The 18,324-nt window shown below is 49.5% G+C and overlaps 1 protein-coding gene across 2 annotated transcripts in view; it reads right to left on the bottom strand.

Annotated features, from left to right (window-relative positions):
* Positions 1 to 755: 755 nt before the first annotated feature.
* Positions 756 to 18,324, bottom strand: part of ASTN2 (astrotactin 2) — a 542,812-nt gene continuing 525,243 nt past the window's right edge. For both annotated transcript variants that reach the window (XM_034793415.1, XM_034793417.1), the window contains 3 exons: positions 16,765 to 16,865; positions 13,577 to 13,760; positions 756 to 1,621 (listed from right to left, as the gene is read on the bottom strand). In XM_034793415.1, coding sequence (XP_034649306.1) covers positions 1,384 to 1,621; positions 13,577 to 13,760; positions 16,765 to 16,865 — 523 coding nt within the window. In that variant the 3' untranslated portion in view covers positions 756 to 1,383. The remainder of the gene's footprint in view (positions 1,622 to 13,576; positions 13,761 to 16,764; positions 16,866 to 18,324) is intronic.

The following is an 18,324-nucleotide window of genomic DNA, read 5'->3' on the forward strand; positions in this document are numbered from 1 at the left end:
AGTGTGTCACAGCCCCAGAAGAGCTGAGAAGAAGGGGTGTTCTTCCTTTGTGTCATCACTGGTCCTTCCCCCACCCTATTTTTCTTTATGGCAAGAGGACTGGTCAGCCCCCATCTGCTCTGCAATGAGTCATGTGGGACCTTACAAATGAGAAATTCCAGCCTCTGTCTCCATTCAGTCATGGGCCTGCTTGAGTTGCGTCTTCAGCAGATACAAATTCTGGCCCGGACTGAACTCCCCTTCTGCACTGAAAGAGGAATTCATTGGCACCATTGAAGTCAATGGAAAGGCTCCCACTGACTTGAGTGGGCTCTGGATCGAGTTCCTCTATCCTCAGCCTCCCACCTTGCTCCATTCCCAGTGGGTGCCAACCTTATCCACCTCAGATGCTAAAAGACGACAGAGTCCATGTCTATCTAGCCCTTGGCTGCCTTATGGGGTTTTCCCACAAGCACAGAACTCTTACGACAGGAGCTGAGAACAAAGAGCGATCTGGCTTTATAGAAGGAGTCTGCAGACAAAAAGAGGCACTCCCCGCCCTCTTTAAACGCTCAGCTCCTCTCACCCCTACCCCAATCCAGCATTGAGAAGTGTCTTATTGTTCCACATACTGGGATTCTTCTCTTAATCCTGTACCCGACACTCGCATTTCTTTTACCAGCGCTCTGAAGAGACTCGTTTCCTCCCCAGGTCATTCTGCAAAAAGGCCACGGCAGAAACGGGTGTTGGAAAAAATACCCAGCAGGCGGGGAAGGTGGACTTCATATGAATCTTTAATGCACAGAACAACCTGTCAGGAGCCCTGCAAATGAAGACTCCGCACGCAGCCGTTCTGCAAACTTGGAGCGTTAAAAAAAAACCCAGTTTGCCTGCAATGTCTTTGCACCTGCCCGGCTGGCGTTAATCTCCATGATCTTCGGTTTCCAGCTCCCGGTGTCGCCGCCGAGAACTGAGAGGCTTCGCCTTCGCTCCTTGACGCGCTGAGGCAGCGGGCCCCCTTTCCCACCTCGTCCGCTTCCAAGGCTAGCAGGGGAGGGCGCAGCTCGCTCTCCTGTGCCCTGACCTGGTTCTTTTGGATTTCTCCTCCTCTCAGATTTGGAGCGCGTAGTCCAGGAAATTCGGTAAGAAAAGATTAAAAAGGAGAGACGGTGCTACTGAGTCAAATTAGGTATTTTCATTTTAAAAAATAAAATAAAAAGGGAAATCAAAGTCCAACTGGCTGATTTCTCGTTTCTCCACCGCCTGTGTCAAACAGTCCGCTTTGGCCTCGCTGTCCCCTCCATCCGAACATCACCCTTCCCCTAAGCCCACCAGCTACTCAGGTTGTCACATGTCCGTGACTCCTCGGAGGTCCCTTCCACAGCTCCAGGCCAACATCGTCCCTCACCGCCCCTTGGACTCCCCGTACATGTTGCGCAGCATGGAGACCATCTTCTCCTCGCACGTCACTTTGGTGTCCTTTAGGATGTTGTACCAGACCATGCCGGCCGGCCGGACCTCTTCGCTGCGGCAGAACAGGTAGGGCATGGTGTCGGTGCGGCTCTGGATATAGGCACTGCGGAGCAGGGTCGAACAGTGGCTGCTAACTTTCTCCAGCCTCCTTAAGATCAGGTGAGCTTTCCTGGAATGAAGAAGAGGAGACGGAGACATAGCAAGAAGGTGGAAGCAGTTAGACCAGGGAGCTGGGAGGCAGGTCTAGAGGTGGGTGATATTGTTTTGGCGAATACTAACTTTGCCAAAAATTCATTTTTCAGGTTGAATTTGGCCCAAAACAAAACCAACCAACCCAGCAAACAAAAAAGATTATTTTTAAATGTGGAAAGGGTTTGTTTTGGCATTTTCAACACGAGTTGTTACAAAATGAGCTGTTACAATCCCTTCAAATTGACATTCTGTTTAGAAAATGTCAATTCCAACTGACAATTTGTTTCAAGATGATGTTTTGAGTCAACATCCAAAATAGTTTGTTCGACCAGACTGAATTTTTTTTTTTTCAGTTTTTCATTCCGGCAAGAAAAAAAAAAAGCAGTTTTGGTTCGGCCACCACCAAAATAAATAAATAAATAAATGCAGTATTCGCTCAGCTCTAGCCGGGGCGGTCTGTCCTCTCACATAGACAAAACAGTTCTGTTAACAGTTGCCAGTAGCTAGACAGGTCGATAGAGTCTGTCTTCTGACTGATTCCTAATTACAGTAAAAGGTTTTTTATCTGGCCTGTTGGAGAAATGGGGATGCTGGTAAGTGAAAAATTCAGGTTAACTAAGAGGGAGGGAGTTTGGGTGTAGGAGGGGATGCGGGAGGGGGTTAGGGAGAAGGAGTGGTTTTGGGGTGTCGGATTTGGGGGACGCTCATCTCAGGCGGCTCCCTGCAAGTGGTGACCTATCCCTGCTGTTCCTAGGTGGAGGCATGGCTAGGTGGCTCTGTGTGCTGCCCTCTCCCTGTCCCGAGCGCTGGCTCCGCAGCTCCCATTGGCTGGGAACCACAGCCAATGGGAGCTGTGGGGGCAACGCCTGCGGCGGAAGCAGTGCACAGAGATGCCTAGCCGCACCTCCACCTAGGAACAGCAGGGATAGGTCGCCGCTTGTGGTCAGCGTCCCCTGGATCCGGCACCCCGAAACTCCTCCCGTGCCCCAGTCCCCAGCCCCGTATGGTCTCCCGCACTCCAAACCTCTCATGGCTGTTCCTCTGCCGAGGAGCAGCAGGGAGAGGGCAAGGGACCTGTCACCATTTCCGGGGAGCCACGTGGAGCCAGGTAGGGAGCCTGCCGGCCCCATGCCAACTGGACTATAAACCGGACTTTCTATGAAGATTAGAAATGCTGGTTTATAAAGCTTTCCGGTTGGTGCAGGGCCGGATAACACCCCTTTTACTGTAATTAAATGTCTATAGCACCTACTATGCAAGCATCTCAAAATGTTTTACACATGATACAGCGGATAGGACAAGAAGCAATGGGCTTAAATTAGCAAGGGAGGAGTTAGGTTGGACATTAGGAAAAACTTCCTAACTGTCAGGTTGGTTAAGCATTGGGATAAATTGCCTAGGGAGGTTGTGGAATCATTGGAGATTTTTGGGAGCAGATTAGACAACAACCTGTCAGGGATGGTCTAGATCAGGGCTGGGCAAACTACGGCCGGCGGGCCGCGTCTGGCCCATCAGACCTTTTAATCCAGCCCTCGAGCTCCATTGCCCCGCTCCGGCGCTCCCGGAGCTCCTGCCTGGAGCTCCAGCTGGGGAGTGGGGTCGGGGGTTTGCCCCACTCCAGCTGCCCGGCACTCCTGTGTTATGGGTGTGAGGACATGCTGCACAACCCAAATGCGCCTCATGCACCATCAGACCCTGGAACATGCAAGCCCGGGTGCCTGCTACTTGTTGGATTAGGTGACTTTCCTAGCACCCAGAGGCGATTCGATTGTGGGCTGTTGGCAGGGCCAGCTCCAGGCACCAGCCTGGCAAGCAGGTGCTTGGGGCGGCCACTCCGGAGAGGGGCGGCACGTCCAGCTATTCTGCGGCAATTCGGCGGACGGTCCCTCACTCCCGCTCGGAGAGAAGGACCTCCTGCCGAATTGCCGCCGCAGATCGCAATCGCGGCTTTTTTTTTTTTTTTTTTTGGCTGCTTGGGGCGGCCAAAACCCTGGAGCCGGCCCTGGCTGTTGGGCCCTACGTGGGAGGAGACTTCTGAGAACTCAATGTGTTCCAATGACTGGAAGCTAACGCCCGACAAATCCAGGCTAGCATACAATGTGTGTTCAGACAGGAGCAAAACTGTGTGGCAAAATCAACGAACAGCTCAGTAATGTCATTTCCTAGCAGCGCATTGTTCAACAGAATTATTTTAATAGAGCAGATTTTGAAACAAACTTGTGTTGTCCTTGTTTGAACATGAATTGTTAATTTTGTGAGCATTCATGGCCCACCATACAATTTCCATACATAGATGTGGCCCTCAGGTCAAAAAGTTTGCCCACCCCTGGTCTAGATAATACTTAGTCATGCCATAAATTCCGGGGACTGGACTAGATGATCTCTCGAGGTCCCTTCCAGTCCTATGATTCTATGTTAATTAATTAAGGCTTATGGCATCTATACTATTATCCCCAGTGTACAGATGGGAAAACTGAGGCACAAGGAGGTTTAGTGACCTCCTCTAAAAAAAAATCTGGCAATACAACTCATCACGTCTCTCAACTGCATTGGATCATCTAACCTAGGCTGCCCTCTTCAGTAATACTGACACAGCACAGAAAGTTTAAAGAGCCCCGCCCTATGGCTTCAAAACTGGCAAATTCCCACTGGGGTTAGGGCTTGAGTGGTATGAGCAGCTCCAGTAAAGCAACTCTTACTGGGATCTTTGGCAATTAGAGTAAAATATATATATGACTGGTCTGGCAATGCATTCCTGAACCAAAACTGTTCTTTCAATAACTCCCTGGGGCCTCCAGAGTTTAATCTACGCTCCCTTGTTTATTAGTTGAAAGAGACAGAGAGAAGCAAACATCTTGTTGGAAACTGGGCTTCCTCCCTCAACTCAGGAGCCAAATTTGCCTCTCAGTTACACTGGTGCAACGCCACTGAAGTCACAAGTTGATCACAATTCTTAAGAATGAAACATGGACTATTGTGAACAAACCATCATCCACCTATCCATCCCTTTAGCCACCTATCACCATGGCACAACCCTCAAACTCCCTGCTGCAGGAAGCCACTGGAGAAGCGAAAAGTCAAATGGGGATACCTTGCCCTCTCCTTCCCTTACTTATCTGGAGTTCTCCAGAATACCCGCCTCCCCCCTGCTCATGCCTCACTGAAGGAAGGAACCCAAGCACACAGCCTCCCTCTCTGCATTTCATCAAGTCTTCAGAAAGGGGACAGGCTAGGAAGAACCCAACTCTGTTACAGCAGAGAAGGAAACGTGCCACAACCCCCAAAGACAAAACTAAATAAAGTAGTTAGTGAGAGCCTGCAATGGGCTAAATCAAAAGTGGGGAAAGAAAGTTTATTTGAGTGGTTTGAAAGTCTCAAGATCACAGATTATTCCCTCTCCCGCTGGTGCTGCAGCAAAGCTCTGGAATTGGGTTGGGGGTTTGTTACAGTTACCGAAGGAATGTCAATTCCCAATAATGACATGTCGGGGCAGCGCTCTGAGTCAGCTAGGTAGAAACATGGGGATTATTTGATTGTGAAAGCTTTCTGGTGCTTCAGCCCCGGATTCTTTGGGAGGGAGCACGGCTGTTTTCTGATGCGGCTGCTCTCTCCAAGGCATCTCACTAATTGAGATCCCAAGTAAGAATTCACCGTGAGTCATACAAGAGTGCGGAAGTGCGTGGCAGAGCGACAAGCCAAAACAGCAGTGACTGGAGGCCAGTCAAACCTCCATAACCAGGTATGACTCTCTGTTTCTGGGGAGGGATGATATGAAAGGCCAGCAAACCTCAGCCAAGTGGCTACCTTTCCTCTTCCAGACTGAGAATAATTCCTCCTGTGGTGGGGATACCAAGCGAGAGCACCTGTGTCCTGCAATGGTAACTTTCCGTGGAGTGGCTATGTCTTCAGGTTTCAAGGATGAGGGACAAGCTGAGCTAGGAGAATTCAAGCCTACTATATAAGGCACATACATATACATTTGATGTGATTGCTGGAGCATTGACCAACAGCTTCCAACTCCCGCTAATACAATTCCGTTAAGTAGCCACCACCCTACCAGAGAGGTACTCCCTCTCCTTGCACTCCAAGAGGCATAACTTCACCAGTGACATACCCGCCCCCCAGTCTTTGACAGAGATTGTTGAGCTGAACTACTTTGGAGGTTTCCCGTTATGGACGCTGACGTCTTCAATAAGGATCCCATAGCTGAAGTAATGCACCCCAAGGAGTCATATTCTGCACTGACTTGCACTGCGTGGAGTTCATTAACTTCCACGTGGATTGCACTGGGTGTTAGCAAGCAGAGGATTTAGACTCGTGTCTGACAGAGTCCAGTGCTTCTGAATACTGGGTCCTCAGCACAGCATCAGGACATGCCTGACACTATTAAATGTAGATGGGAGCGGGTAGATATAAAATGAGTTACACGTTTTTGAATGACGCGTTTTTGTCAGAAAGCCACCTTTTTTCTTGGGGGGAAGGAACAAAAAATTTCATGAACCCTTCTCAACACTGTCCAAATTTTGTCATTTTTCATTCTTTCTGGGGGCTAATTCCCCCCCTCCCAAATATTTGTCAAAATATAGTGAAAATACTTTTTGAATTTTTTTATAACAGTAAAAAAATAGAATTTTAAAAAAGAAATGAAGAAAAAGGGGCCTGGTTCACACCTATCGGAATGAAAACAACGTTATTTGTGACACTAGCTTTCTGTTTTTTCACCAGCTCCAGTCAGAGAGCAATGGCCATTTCCAGTTCACACCATTCCCATCGAGCTCCTGTCAAAGTCAAACCAGCTGGGTTGTGAGCTGGGCCCAGAGTTGTGAGCTCTCCCTGTCCAGTTTAGGGAGACAAGATCTATTAACATTCATGAACCCTTTACAGTGTGTTGGGAGAGGGGACTGTGCGTCGGGCGTTTGCTTCAAAAGTCAAACCTTGCCAAAGAAATGGAAAGGCAGATATTGGTGGGAATTACCCAGTCTATCTGCATGAAAGGAAAGAAAACAGAAAGGTAGTTACCGAAAGAAAAGACCAACTTATTTGGAGCAAACATCTGGAAACACTTTCTTGTTTGGAAGATTGAAGATATGTCTACACTGCAATCGGAAGTATGACCGAAGCTAGCTTTGATCTAGCTAGCTCAAACAACTATAGCAGTGAAGTCATGGCAGTATGGGCTAGCCACTGGATTACATAGATTCACAGATTCCAAGGCCACTTGATCATCTCTAGTTTGACCTCCTGTACAGCACAGGCCATAGAACTTCTCCAAATTAATTCCTAGAGGAGCTTTTGTAGAAAAACATCCAGTCTTGATTTTAAAATGGTTGTGATGGAGAATCCACCATGACCCTTGGTTAATTGCTCTCGCACTTTTAAAAACGTGTGCCTTACTTGCAGTCTAAATCTGTCATAGAAGATGAGGGTTGGAAGGGACCTCAGGAGGTCATCTAGTCCAATCCCCTGCTCAAAGCAGGACCAATCCCTAACTAAATCCCCTAATGGCTCCCCTCAAGGATTGAACTCACAACCCTGGGTTTAGCAGGCCAATGCTCAAACCACTGAGCTATCCCCAGCTTCCAGAGGTCTGTATAGCTCCTGGTGCTGTGGATTCATTGCTAGCATTATTCAACCTAGCTAGCTCAGGTATGTCTACAGGTGCTTCAGTCACACCATTGACTGCAGTGTAGACAGACCCTAAGACGCAGGCCTGACTCGATGAATCAACACTCAGATACCTACACTGGGCTTGCTCTGGAGACAGCTGGTGTTTGGCGTGAGCTAGGACGGAGTGTGTGAGGGAGGTGTCACAGCTATCTTGGTATGAGTAATATTGTGTTGTGTTCTTTGCCCGTTGGGTGATTCGGGGAGAGGGAGTGGTCCAACTCTGGGCTGAAATTGTAAATGTAATGACCTGATGCCAGGTGTTATTCCGCTCGCCTTGGGACTGCCTGCTGGAGTGGATGTAACAGGAGAGAATGGCGGGAAGGTGACACTCACGGCAGGCTCTATTGCTGAGAAGCCAAACAAGAGATGGATGAATGGATGGGCAGGAATAGCTGGGAGTTTGTCCCTTACGTGCTACAATAAAGGGAAGCTGCATTTACCCACTAGTGAGTCCCCTCCACTTGCTCTAGGGCAGTGCACAATGCATGAATGGCATGCTCTGCATCAAAATGGGTGCAAATAGGGTCATGCCTTGAGCTTCAAAACCCCAGATTCCCAAGGATGGATTCAGACCAATGGTCCATCAAGTCCAATATCCTGCCCCTAGCCTACGCCAGATGCTTCAGATGAAGGTCTAGATCTCCAGGACATGCCTAAATGTGCCTCCTCCTGTCCCATCTCTCTTCCATTCCATCTCCTGTGTTCACTTCCTTCATCTTTTCTCTCCCTCTTCCGTGCCACCTGTGTCTCTCTCCCCCTCCATTTCCTTCTTGTCTCCTCTACAGTTTCCCATGTCCCCTCTTCTCTCTTTCCCCCTCTCCATCCCTTTACCTTTAGACACCACTGAAAACTCTCTCACAGGGCTTGCTTCCTCCAGCCTGACCTGGGCCATGTTGTTATGGCAGGACAGGGCAAACACATGCCACTCCCTCTATCTATCATCTGCTGGGGACAACTAGTGGGTTTGCTCTGTTCTCCAGCAGACTTGTGGTTGCATCTTTCGGTCTCACTGCAGCTGCTTCGTTGGTGCCTGGCTCTGCTCAATGGCTGGTGAGCCTGAGGGAGTGTAACCACGGGAAGCAGCAGGTGATGAATGGCCCAGGGGATGCACCAACTGCAAAGTGCTCCGACCAATCAGAGGAGGCAGCAGCTCCATGCAGGAGAAAACACGGAGGGAGCAGAGGAACATTCTGGACTGGAGGATCAGGAGGGAAACGGATACCTGGATTTTGCTATCTCTGGGTCGATGACAAACCCCCTCAGCTACAGCCAGGTTGCTTGGCTCTCCTGGGGGGAGCTGGCGTGGCTCACTTGTTTGAGGGGGTTAATGAAGTCATGCTTAAATGTTAGACTTTTGGCTGACATCTTTTCTTTATTAAAAAAAAAGAAGAAGAAGAAGAAGGAGAGAAAGAGACCGGGGGAGAGGAGAGAAAGAGAGAGAAGCCTTCTGGTGAAGGCTGGGTAATAAATTACAGAAGCAGTTCTTGGGCTGCCAATTTAACGCCATCCATCAAATTCTGGCCACCATCCAAGTGCTCGCTGCGGGGGGATGTCAGGCCAGAGCGACCACCTTTTCAAATACTGGAAATGAAATCTTCCTAACGCCGAGCTACCCCGTCGCTGCCAGAAACAATAATTTATTCCCATATGAAAGGGCAGGATCAGGAGGGGACGGCTGCAGAAGTCAGACTCCCGGGCTGGCTACAGCCGGGGCTGATACGGCTCTGCACTAAGCCCCCGAGCCACCAAAGCGTAGCTGCTTCTTCCCTACCCCGTCCCCACATGCTGCCATCTCCACTCCTCCTCGCCTGCCACATTGCACTCTGTGGCCAGCTGTTTTAAACTTGGTGCCAGCTTGGCCCTGGTCCTGTTTGCCATGAAAGTGAAGGATTTAAGAGGTCGATGCGGCAGTAAAAATGACGGAAGGGATGAAAAGTAATGGCCCTCTGCTGCCATTTTCTCCTCTTGTATCTTGTGTTACTGGGGCCCGAAGAGAGATGGGAAGGTGTGATTTCTAGGGCTGTTGGAAGGGCTCACGCATGGATAAAGGCACTGTCATAAGGGAGTGTGGTACAGTGGTTAGAGTAGCAGACTTGGACTCCTGGGTTCTATTCTCCGTGCTGGCAGAGAGCGTGCGAGAGCTGGGTGTCTTGCATTGGCTACTTCCAGCTCTGACCCGGACCAGTTGTGCACCGCATGGTGCGTCACTTCACCCTTCCCTGTCTCAGTTTGCTCATCTACATTGGGAATACAATACTCACCTTGATCCCAGGGCTGCCGTGGGACCTAGATAACTGCTTACAAAGCACTTTGACATGCTAGGATGAAAGGCACTAGAAAAGTACAACACAGGATTACAGAGCAGACAGGGAAGAACAGCTGTGCTGGAGTGGAGCAGGGTCTCGCCCTAGGACTCTGACGGGAGGTGGGGGAGAGGTCAATGCCTGGTTGTCTTGTTCTCTTGTGGGGTTTTTTTGCTATAAATTCAGATTTTCCACCCAAGTGATAATTGACCCAGGTCTGTCAGGCTCTCAGATGGGAGGATAGAGAGTCCAGCACTCCAAGCCCGGCTATCACAACCTCTCATCTGTACATCATATTCCCTCCTGTTACCATAAGGCAGCTGCTGGTGGAGACGCCTGCATTTAAAAGGATCTTCTCCTGCTGCTGCTGTCAGCAGGGCCCCGTTCCTTGCTTTAAGAAAAGGAGGGGCTTAAAGCCCCATGCTGATGTCACATCCTGACCTGATGAGCACGGGGGTGGGGACAATTTAACCATGTCTATTTCCTCCACCTCCCTCTGAGAGTCAGACACTGTCGCGATGGCCACAACAACCCCCAAAATCCAGGCAGTTGTTAAAAGAAGAGCCTGTGATATAAAGCATTATCACTGCCCAACACGAGCCCAGGAAGGATCGAACGAATGCATAGTAGCATCAGGCCTTTATTGGTCTAGACAGATTCTTCTCTTCAGTTGGAACAAATTGTTGCTGTAAATTTGGAGAAAGCGTCTCTTTTTGCGTGTGTTGGGGTTATATGGGGTTTGTTAGAGGAGACTAGCAGGATGAAGCAAACCAGAAGCCAAGTCTCTGACCACAGCAAGTCCTGGTCTAGGGCCACCTATGAGCTAAGTTTTTTAATGTCTCCTTAATGTAAACCTTCTGTTTGAGACATCTGGTTGTCAGTGTGTCTTCTCGCGAGCAGCTGTTTGCAGTAACCTGTGGCTTTCATGGAAACTGGGCTCTCGAGGACTCCAGCATGATGTATTTATTACACAGAGGCAATAGACTCCCCTCTTGTCACTAAGTTTTATGAGTGAACATTTACGGTGGATCCGAGGCTCATCTGATAAACATTTCAAGGTACGAAAATGAATGACCTCCTGGGAACAAGAACAGCCTGTCAATTAAAAACTCATTACGAGATGTTCCCTTGGAAAATCCTCAGTCGCCTCTCCCGCTGTCGGGGGCTCCCTCGCTGTCAGAGCAACCTGAGAAATGAGGCTGGAGGACAGACCTTCGTTCTTGTCAAGAGACTAGAACTGCTTGCAAGCAGCAGGGGTATTTTTAGAAGCTTCCCCATGGCGCGGAGATGCTGGTTACTCAGATGCATGAGGGGCTGCTGAAAGTTCAACCAGAGATCCCTGCCTCTGTGTGGAAGGACAACTGTGGAATCCATGGATGTCTCTAGACATTGCTTTCTGTATAACGGTGCGTCAAGGACACACTGGAGAGCACTTTCCAAATCTCCTTGCTGGACATGGAGAGACAAGTTTGCCTGGCTTGTATTTTCCTGCTGGATAATGCCCTCAAATAGGTGCATCGTCACTCAGCTTCCAGAGATGCCCAAGTAACAGAGGGAATTACCAGGGAAACATAAAGAAAGCCGACGGTCCCATGGATTTGTACAGAGAGAGACGACTTGAAATGAGAAACAACTTGCAGTGCCATCAAGAAGAGGGGAAGAGAGTGGCTGCACATCAGAGGTTAATGAGCTATCAAAAAAATTATGACCAAGGTCACCTCTGTAGGAGGGCCAGTCTCAGGCTAACTTGGATTTATGTCTAGGAGGGTCGTAAATTGTTGCAAGAAATTGTGGCATAGAGTCAGGAAAGGATCCCTGCTTGTGCCCAATACGCAGGGTGGGCAAAAAAAAAGTATAATCTATTGGTATTATGTGTTTATTGTGGTTAATTGCTCCCCCCACCATCTGTACCTCCCAATTCTCTCTCTCTGTTTCTTTCTAGCACTCAGAGAAAAGGTCATTTCTGAAACAGACTGCTGACAACATGGCATTTGTAAAACATCTCTAAGCATGTTGGCCGAATCTAGAATCCTGAGGGAGCTTCATGACACTTGCTGAATGTTCTTTGTGAGGAGTTATAGTAGCAGCTCATGACCGGTGGCCAAAAGGTCATAATAAGACACATAATAAGACACCTTGTCCAGGAAACAACCCATCTTATTCTCCCAGTGCTCTGACACGGCATACTCCATGTATGATCTATTCCACAGTTGCAGTCTCTCCGAACCTGCATGTTCACCAGTAATATACATTTGCAAATACCCCAAAATGATATTGGGGGGGGGGGGGTGTTACTGCTGGAACCGTTGTTCTTCATAATCTCAGAGTTCTCCAGCTGCTAAACCCCATTCTCAGCATGGAATTAAGGATAAGGGAACACGGGTTTGTAACATACATTTTCTTCCATAGCCTGGACATGCTTCAGTTTGCAGCATGGTTTTAGTGCGCACTGCATTTAGAATTTGGGCAGGCCACTGTAATGCCATTGTATTGTTTTGGGTGGGAGGGAGAGAAATCTAAACTCTTTAAGAGTATTTATAACTTGTAAAGTGCCCAGTAACCATGGTGAGGGGCAACGTATCAATATGTCACATTAGGCTGATTAGACAGACAGACTATACATCTCATCTGTCTGTCTCTTCATCAATCAGATGAGAGGGGGGGGGGGATTAATTCACCAGGGAGTCAGGAGATATTGTGCTGCAAATCACAGTCTAGCACATGCTGATAATTCATTCACCAAACCCTAAGGAGATATCACCAGGGTAGAACTACAGAGTAAAAAAAAAAAATCTGCTGGTTGTGTGACATGTAAACAAATGGAAGTTTTATCTCCACTCTCTCATGGTGTCAAGACAGTTTTTGCATGTGAACCTTCTCCCCTGCCCCTTAAATAAACAAGAGCTACATGAGCCCTCATGTCTTGTGCCTCCAAAATAAAGGGGAGGGGGGGAAGAGCCTTTTTAAGGCCTTCACATCTGTAGTGGGCTGGTGGGCTATAGCTGGGTTCATGGTTTAGATGAAGCTGCAACTCTAGCATTCACTTTAGCCTCAGTTAATGTTACAAGCCAAGATGATCACTGTGGGACAGCCACTTTCACTCCGGAGATTTCAGAACAACAGGACAGGCTCTAAGTGGTAAACTTCTCAAGAACACCCGCCATAGAGCTGGGTAGGGATTTTCAAAAAAATGTGTTTGTTAGTCAAAAAAGGCTGAATTGTCAAAATCCCAAAGAGGCTTCCTCTGACAGTGCCCCGGTATGGTGCTCTGCTGCTCGAGCTGCTCTCCTTCATCCCCTGGACTTTTTCTACCTACCAACGCTACAGCTGTTAGAGGGTGTGCTGATTGAGGGAGAGTCCTTTATCCCTCTGGATACATCCTTAGGGTAAACTGTCCCTTTATTATTCTGGTACTTAGCTCTCCAAACACTTGATACAATGCACCTCAGTCCTAATTTGCATCACTCTCTGTACTTCCACATTGATTCATTCATCTAATCAGTGTATACCGTGATAATGCTGAAAATACCAGAGCACATTTGAATCCTGGAGGAGTAACAGTCTCTGCCACGAAGACTCTCCAATGTAAAAAAGACTGGGGGTCAGTGCTAATTTATAACAGCTTTGACAGTTCACCTCAGTCCTAATTTATAGCACTGGGTCCACACAGCTTTACCAGTTCACTTAGGCCCAGATCCTAATTTGCAGCACTGCCTGTTATTCCCAGGACTGGTCTCCCAATCACTTCAATCCTAAATTACTGCACCCCTTTATCCCACTCCAGGGCAGATGATGGGGTTAGTTGGTGAGGTTTACAAAGCGCTACCTCTCTGGTATTAGGGGATCATCAGGGTCATCTGAAAGGCCACCTAAACAGGATGCACTCAGCAGTGTAGGACACTAGGCCACTCTAATGGGGTGGGATGGACTAACCCCAAAGGATTATGGGAAAGCACAGCTACCTGGGCCCCAGTTCATCCTCACTGCGCCAGACAAAGTCTCCAAACTTCTCGTAGTGCGAGTTGTAGTGGTGCTGGACTCGGAAGAGCATGGACGCGGAGACCTCCATCAGCGTGTTGTAGGCAGTCTGCTGCTCCTTCCCACTGGTGTAGCCATTGTAGAGGTTGTAGATTTTGTCAGCTATTTCTGAAAAGGAGCAGGGGGAGGAGGAGTTTACAAGGGAATGGAAGGCACAGGGAGTGCGGGAAGGAAAAACCAGCCAGTGGGGCTGACGTTGGGGGACTGGGGTGGCTGTCTCACTCACAGCAGCTTGGAAGTTGGCTTTGGAGCACAGCCATCTATCTGGGCAGCTGTACCAGACTGAGGCCCCAATCCTGCTAGTGGCCCCACATGGCTGGAACCCAGAGTCCCCACGGAGCCCCAGTGACTTCAACAACTCCATGTGGGTGCAGGGAGTCTGCCCCTGCAGAACCCTTTGCAGGATCAGGGCTTGACACCTCAACTGTGCCAACCAATGCCTGCCACCTCCCATTCAATGGTGCACTCTCTAAACCTCTGCGTCCAGCCCCAGCCAGCCAAAACTCCGCAGCTGCTGAGTGGGAGCTGGGGAATAGTAATGCACAGAGGGAAGGAGACGCTAGAATACCAGGCACAAAAGCCTAAAGTACCTGTACTGCTAACCTATACCTCCAGAGCTGGGCAGCACCGCTGTAGAGGGAACTGCTGTCTCAAACATTGGGCACTATGGGCCTGATTTTCAAGAGCTCAGCTCTCCATCAGAGTACATCTTCACTGCAGAATTAACCCAGGCTCTTACTTGGGTGTTGCCCCTAACATCCCCATACAGAGCCCTCTCGCGCGAGTTGGCTGGTGTTTTCAAAGCAGGCTCTCTGGCTTGCCTGCGGTAGAGCTCAGGTGCTGTTTTCTGTCGGGCTTGTCATCTGCCCACTCTGCGGCAAGAACACCGGCTAAACACTCGAGTGCTGCCAGCCCTCCAGTGCTTTCCCACCAATGCCTCAAGTCCTCTCACAGTTCGCTGGGAAAGCATCAGAGAGCGGTTCAGTTTACAGCAGCACAAAAGAAGCCCCCAGAAGTCCGAAGCGACACACATATGGGGGCGTGCAGCGGCAGTGAGGGTGCAGTTACTCAGGGCACAGGTGCCGACTTTCATTTTTCTGGGTGTGTGCTCCATCCCCCTTCTGCCCGCCGCCCCCACTCTGCCTCTTCCCCCAAGGCCACACCCTTGCTCCGCCTCTTCCCACCACCGCTCCGCCTCCTCCCCCAGTGCCCCGCCCTCGCTCCACCTCTTTCTGCCCCCACTCCGCCCTCTCCCTCCTGTGCCTCCCGCCTGCCGCCGAACAGCTGATTGGCAGGTGGCTGGTGGGTGCTGAACACCCACTATTTTTTTTCAGGGCTGGAGCACCCACAGAGTCGGCACCTATGACTCAGGGGTGGCTTTGCCATGTGGTGCTCTCACCAGGGGGAGGCTAACTAGGTGCCGATCACCCACGTTAACTCCAAAGACACACCCTGAATCACCTAAATAAGGGTTGACTTGTCACAAGGGCTTAGAATGTTGTGTGCATGCTGAGAGCTGAGCTCTTTGGGAAATTGGGCCCCATGGGGGGGATTGTAGGTGCGGGGGAGGGAATATGAGAGGATTTGGGGTGTTTTTTTCCCCCGTGAACATTATCAATAATAAGAAAAGCAAGTTAGGCAGAAATGCAGAGAGTCGTCATTAAAAATAACATGAGCATAATCCCTGGCTCTTATCTCGCACTTTTCATTAGTAGATCACAAAGTGCTTTCCAAAGGAGGTTGGTATCATTGTCTCCTTTTTACAGATGGGGTTTCTGGCAGAGCCCCTCAACCTTTTTTGAATAAAAAGGGTTTCTTTCTTTGGTGTTGGGGGAAAATGGCCTTCCCCCCCCCCGGAAAGGAGGAGGGGGAGATGCAGAACCCCCCCCTCCCCGACACTTATATTGGATACATAATTTTATTGAAACAAATTGTTAAACATATTTTGTTTTCTGAATACGGGGTTTTTGATTAAAAGAAAAAAAATATAATAATGTACATTGTGTTTCTGATAAAAAAAAGTGAACCGTTTTGAAAATATCATTACCACAAAAAGGGACCTGTTTCAAACCCTGAAAACTGAAATCAACTTCCAAATTTTGGACATTTGTATTACTTCTCCCCCCTCCTCACCCCCCTCAGCTGTAGCTCCAAGCCAGGTCCCTTTGTACAGTAACACAGTGGTTTACAACCTGGGGCCCGCAGACTATGTCTAAGGGCTGGTCTACACTGCAGGAGGGGATCGATCTAAGATATGCAGCTGAAGTCGAAGTATCTTAGATCGAATTACCTGGGGTCCACACAGCGCGGGATCGACGGCCACGGCTCCCCCGTCGACTGCGCTACCGTGCCGCTTGCTCTGGTGGAGTGCCGGAGTCGACGGTGAGCGCGTTCGGGGATCGATATATTGCGTCTTAACAAGACACGATATATTGATCCCGGATAAATTGATAGCTACCCACCGATACGGCGGGTAGTGAAGACGTACCCTAAGATTTCCAAAGGGGTCAGTGCCTCTAGTCAAAATTTTATAGGGGTCCGTAAATGGAAAAAAGGTGGCAAACCCCTGCAGTAACAGATCACACACATGAGACAGACTGTGAGCTTTTTGATCATGCATGCACTCTGCATGTCCCTGTTTGGCTCTTCATTCTCTTACTGCTGTTCAGAACAGTCGGGCTATTCCAGCTTCATCCCTTGTTCTTTCTCTCTCAGGGCTTGTCTACCCAGGGACACCCAAGAAAGTGAATCCAAATAATTTTTTAAAGTGGATTAGTTAAACCAAATTAAATCCCCGTGTCGATGCCGTCATTCAAATGAATTAAGCAAAAATCGAATGTAGGCCACTTTAATACTGAATTTCAATTAACTTTCGCAAGTGTCCTCATGTAGACAAGCCCTCACTCTACTTCAACGTCTCCTTCAGTATCTCTCTCCCCTTCCCTTACTGTTTCTTTTCTTTTCTCTCTCCTCATCTCCGCTGCATCATTGGTAGCATGGCAATCAGCCATGTCTCTGAGGACAATGGACAAGGGAAGTGGGAAAAAGGAGAGATTAACCGGAGAGCTCTCCCAGGTCTGGGAGCACGGGAATGAGGAGATTGAACTCTTACCTTCTGCCTTGCTGTCATCCACCAGTGGGCAGGCTGTTCTCAGGGTGACTGAGCTCAGCTCTGAATGCCTCCCTCGGGTGTCCACGGCATAGAGGGTAAATCTGGAAGGCAGAGAGAATGTTAGCCGCCACCCCAGCTCCACGACGGTACATGGACAAGGCTCCAAAAGAGCAAGGAACTGTTTGGTCCAAGTTCGCTGCGTCCACTTCTGGCAGCTTGAGTGGGCGAGAAGAGAACAGTAGAATTTATAATGAAGAGGACAAAGAAGGAAAGCTGCCAGGGACTCACAGCATCTGTGCAAAGGCACTACTGTCTGTGGGGCTGCCTTGTCCTGCTCACTGCATCTACACAAGGGCACTGGAGAGCTGTCCCGCTGCACGGCAGCTGTATAAAGCCACTGTCATCTAGGGGGGCTGCTTCCCACTAGCTTCTGCAAGTACACTGCCTCTACCTCCAACCTTAAGTAACAGAGGTTGTAATTCCTCTCTTAAATGCCCAAACAGGTGGCAGCAGCAGCTTGCATGCATCCTTTGAATAGATCCGGAGGTTGTCTTTTCTCCATTCTCTAGCCAGAGAGGGGCTGGGAACAGCTGAGAGTGTTGATTTCACACTTAAAACTAATGGAGAGCATCTGACAGGAAAATACGGCCCTTGTGCTTGGAAGAATCTTTGATCAAACAGGCCCTGGGCCTTTTTTTTTTTTTTTGGCTTTGAGCAACGAGTGTCCTGATCAGAGGTTTACAGCGTAAAACACAGAGAGCGTCTTATCAGCTGGGGATCGGGTAAATCCCAGCATAATCCTCCGCGCGGCTCCCAGTGGGCATCTTTCCATATTTATCCACTCAGAGCCAGGCAGTGCAACGCACGTCTCCTGGGCTGGCTTTGACAAAGTGCAGGAGCTTACCTGGCCGCCTTGGAGGTCTGAGACACCCAGTGACGGGGCACCCACGGACTGAAGCCAGATCAGGCCCCTAAATAGCACAGCCCAGCTTATTATCTTAACGTCAAACCCAACAGCTCTCGGGAGAGAGTGAAAATTGTTCTTTTAAAAGCTGTTGCAGCTTAAGTGGGATCCGGACTGCGCTGTGTGTTCTCTTCGCTGTGGTCCAAGTCCATAGCATCCTTGGCTGTGTCAGAAGTAACATCCCCACGGACGGGCTCGCTACCATACGGGCACATCTAGATCGCAGCTGAAGGGGCAATTTCCAGCCTGGGCAGATGTACAGGCACTAGCTGTGATTGAGCTAGTGTGCTGCAAATAGCAGCGTAGCTGCGGTGGCACAGGCGGCGGGACAGGCTGGTGACCTGAATACATACCAGGGGTCTCAGATAGGCTAAGCATGCTGCTCTGGCCACGCTTCTCTGACTAGCCACGCCGCCCTGGCCACGCTGCTCTGGTCACACTGCTCTGACTAGCCACACCGCCCTGGCCATGCTGCTCTGGCTAGCCATGCCGCCCTGGCCACGCTGCTCTGGCCACGCTTCTCTGACTAGCCACGCCGCCCTGGCCACGCTGCTCTGGTCACACTGCTCTGACTAGCCACACCGCCCTGGCCATGC

Source organism: Trachemys scripta, chromosome 17 (assembly GCF_013100865.1).
Source record: "Trachemys scripta elegans isolate TJP31775 chromosome 17, CAS_Tse_1.0, whole genome shotgun sequence".
Taxonomy (NCBI): domain Eukaryota; kingdom Metazoa; phylum Chordata; order Testudines; family Emydidae; genus Trachemys; species Trachemys scripta.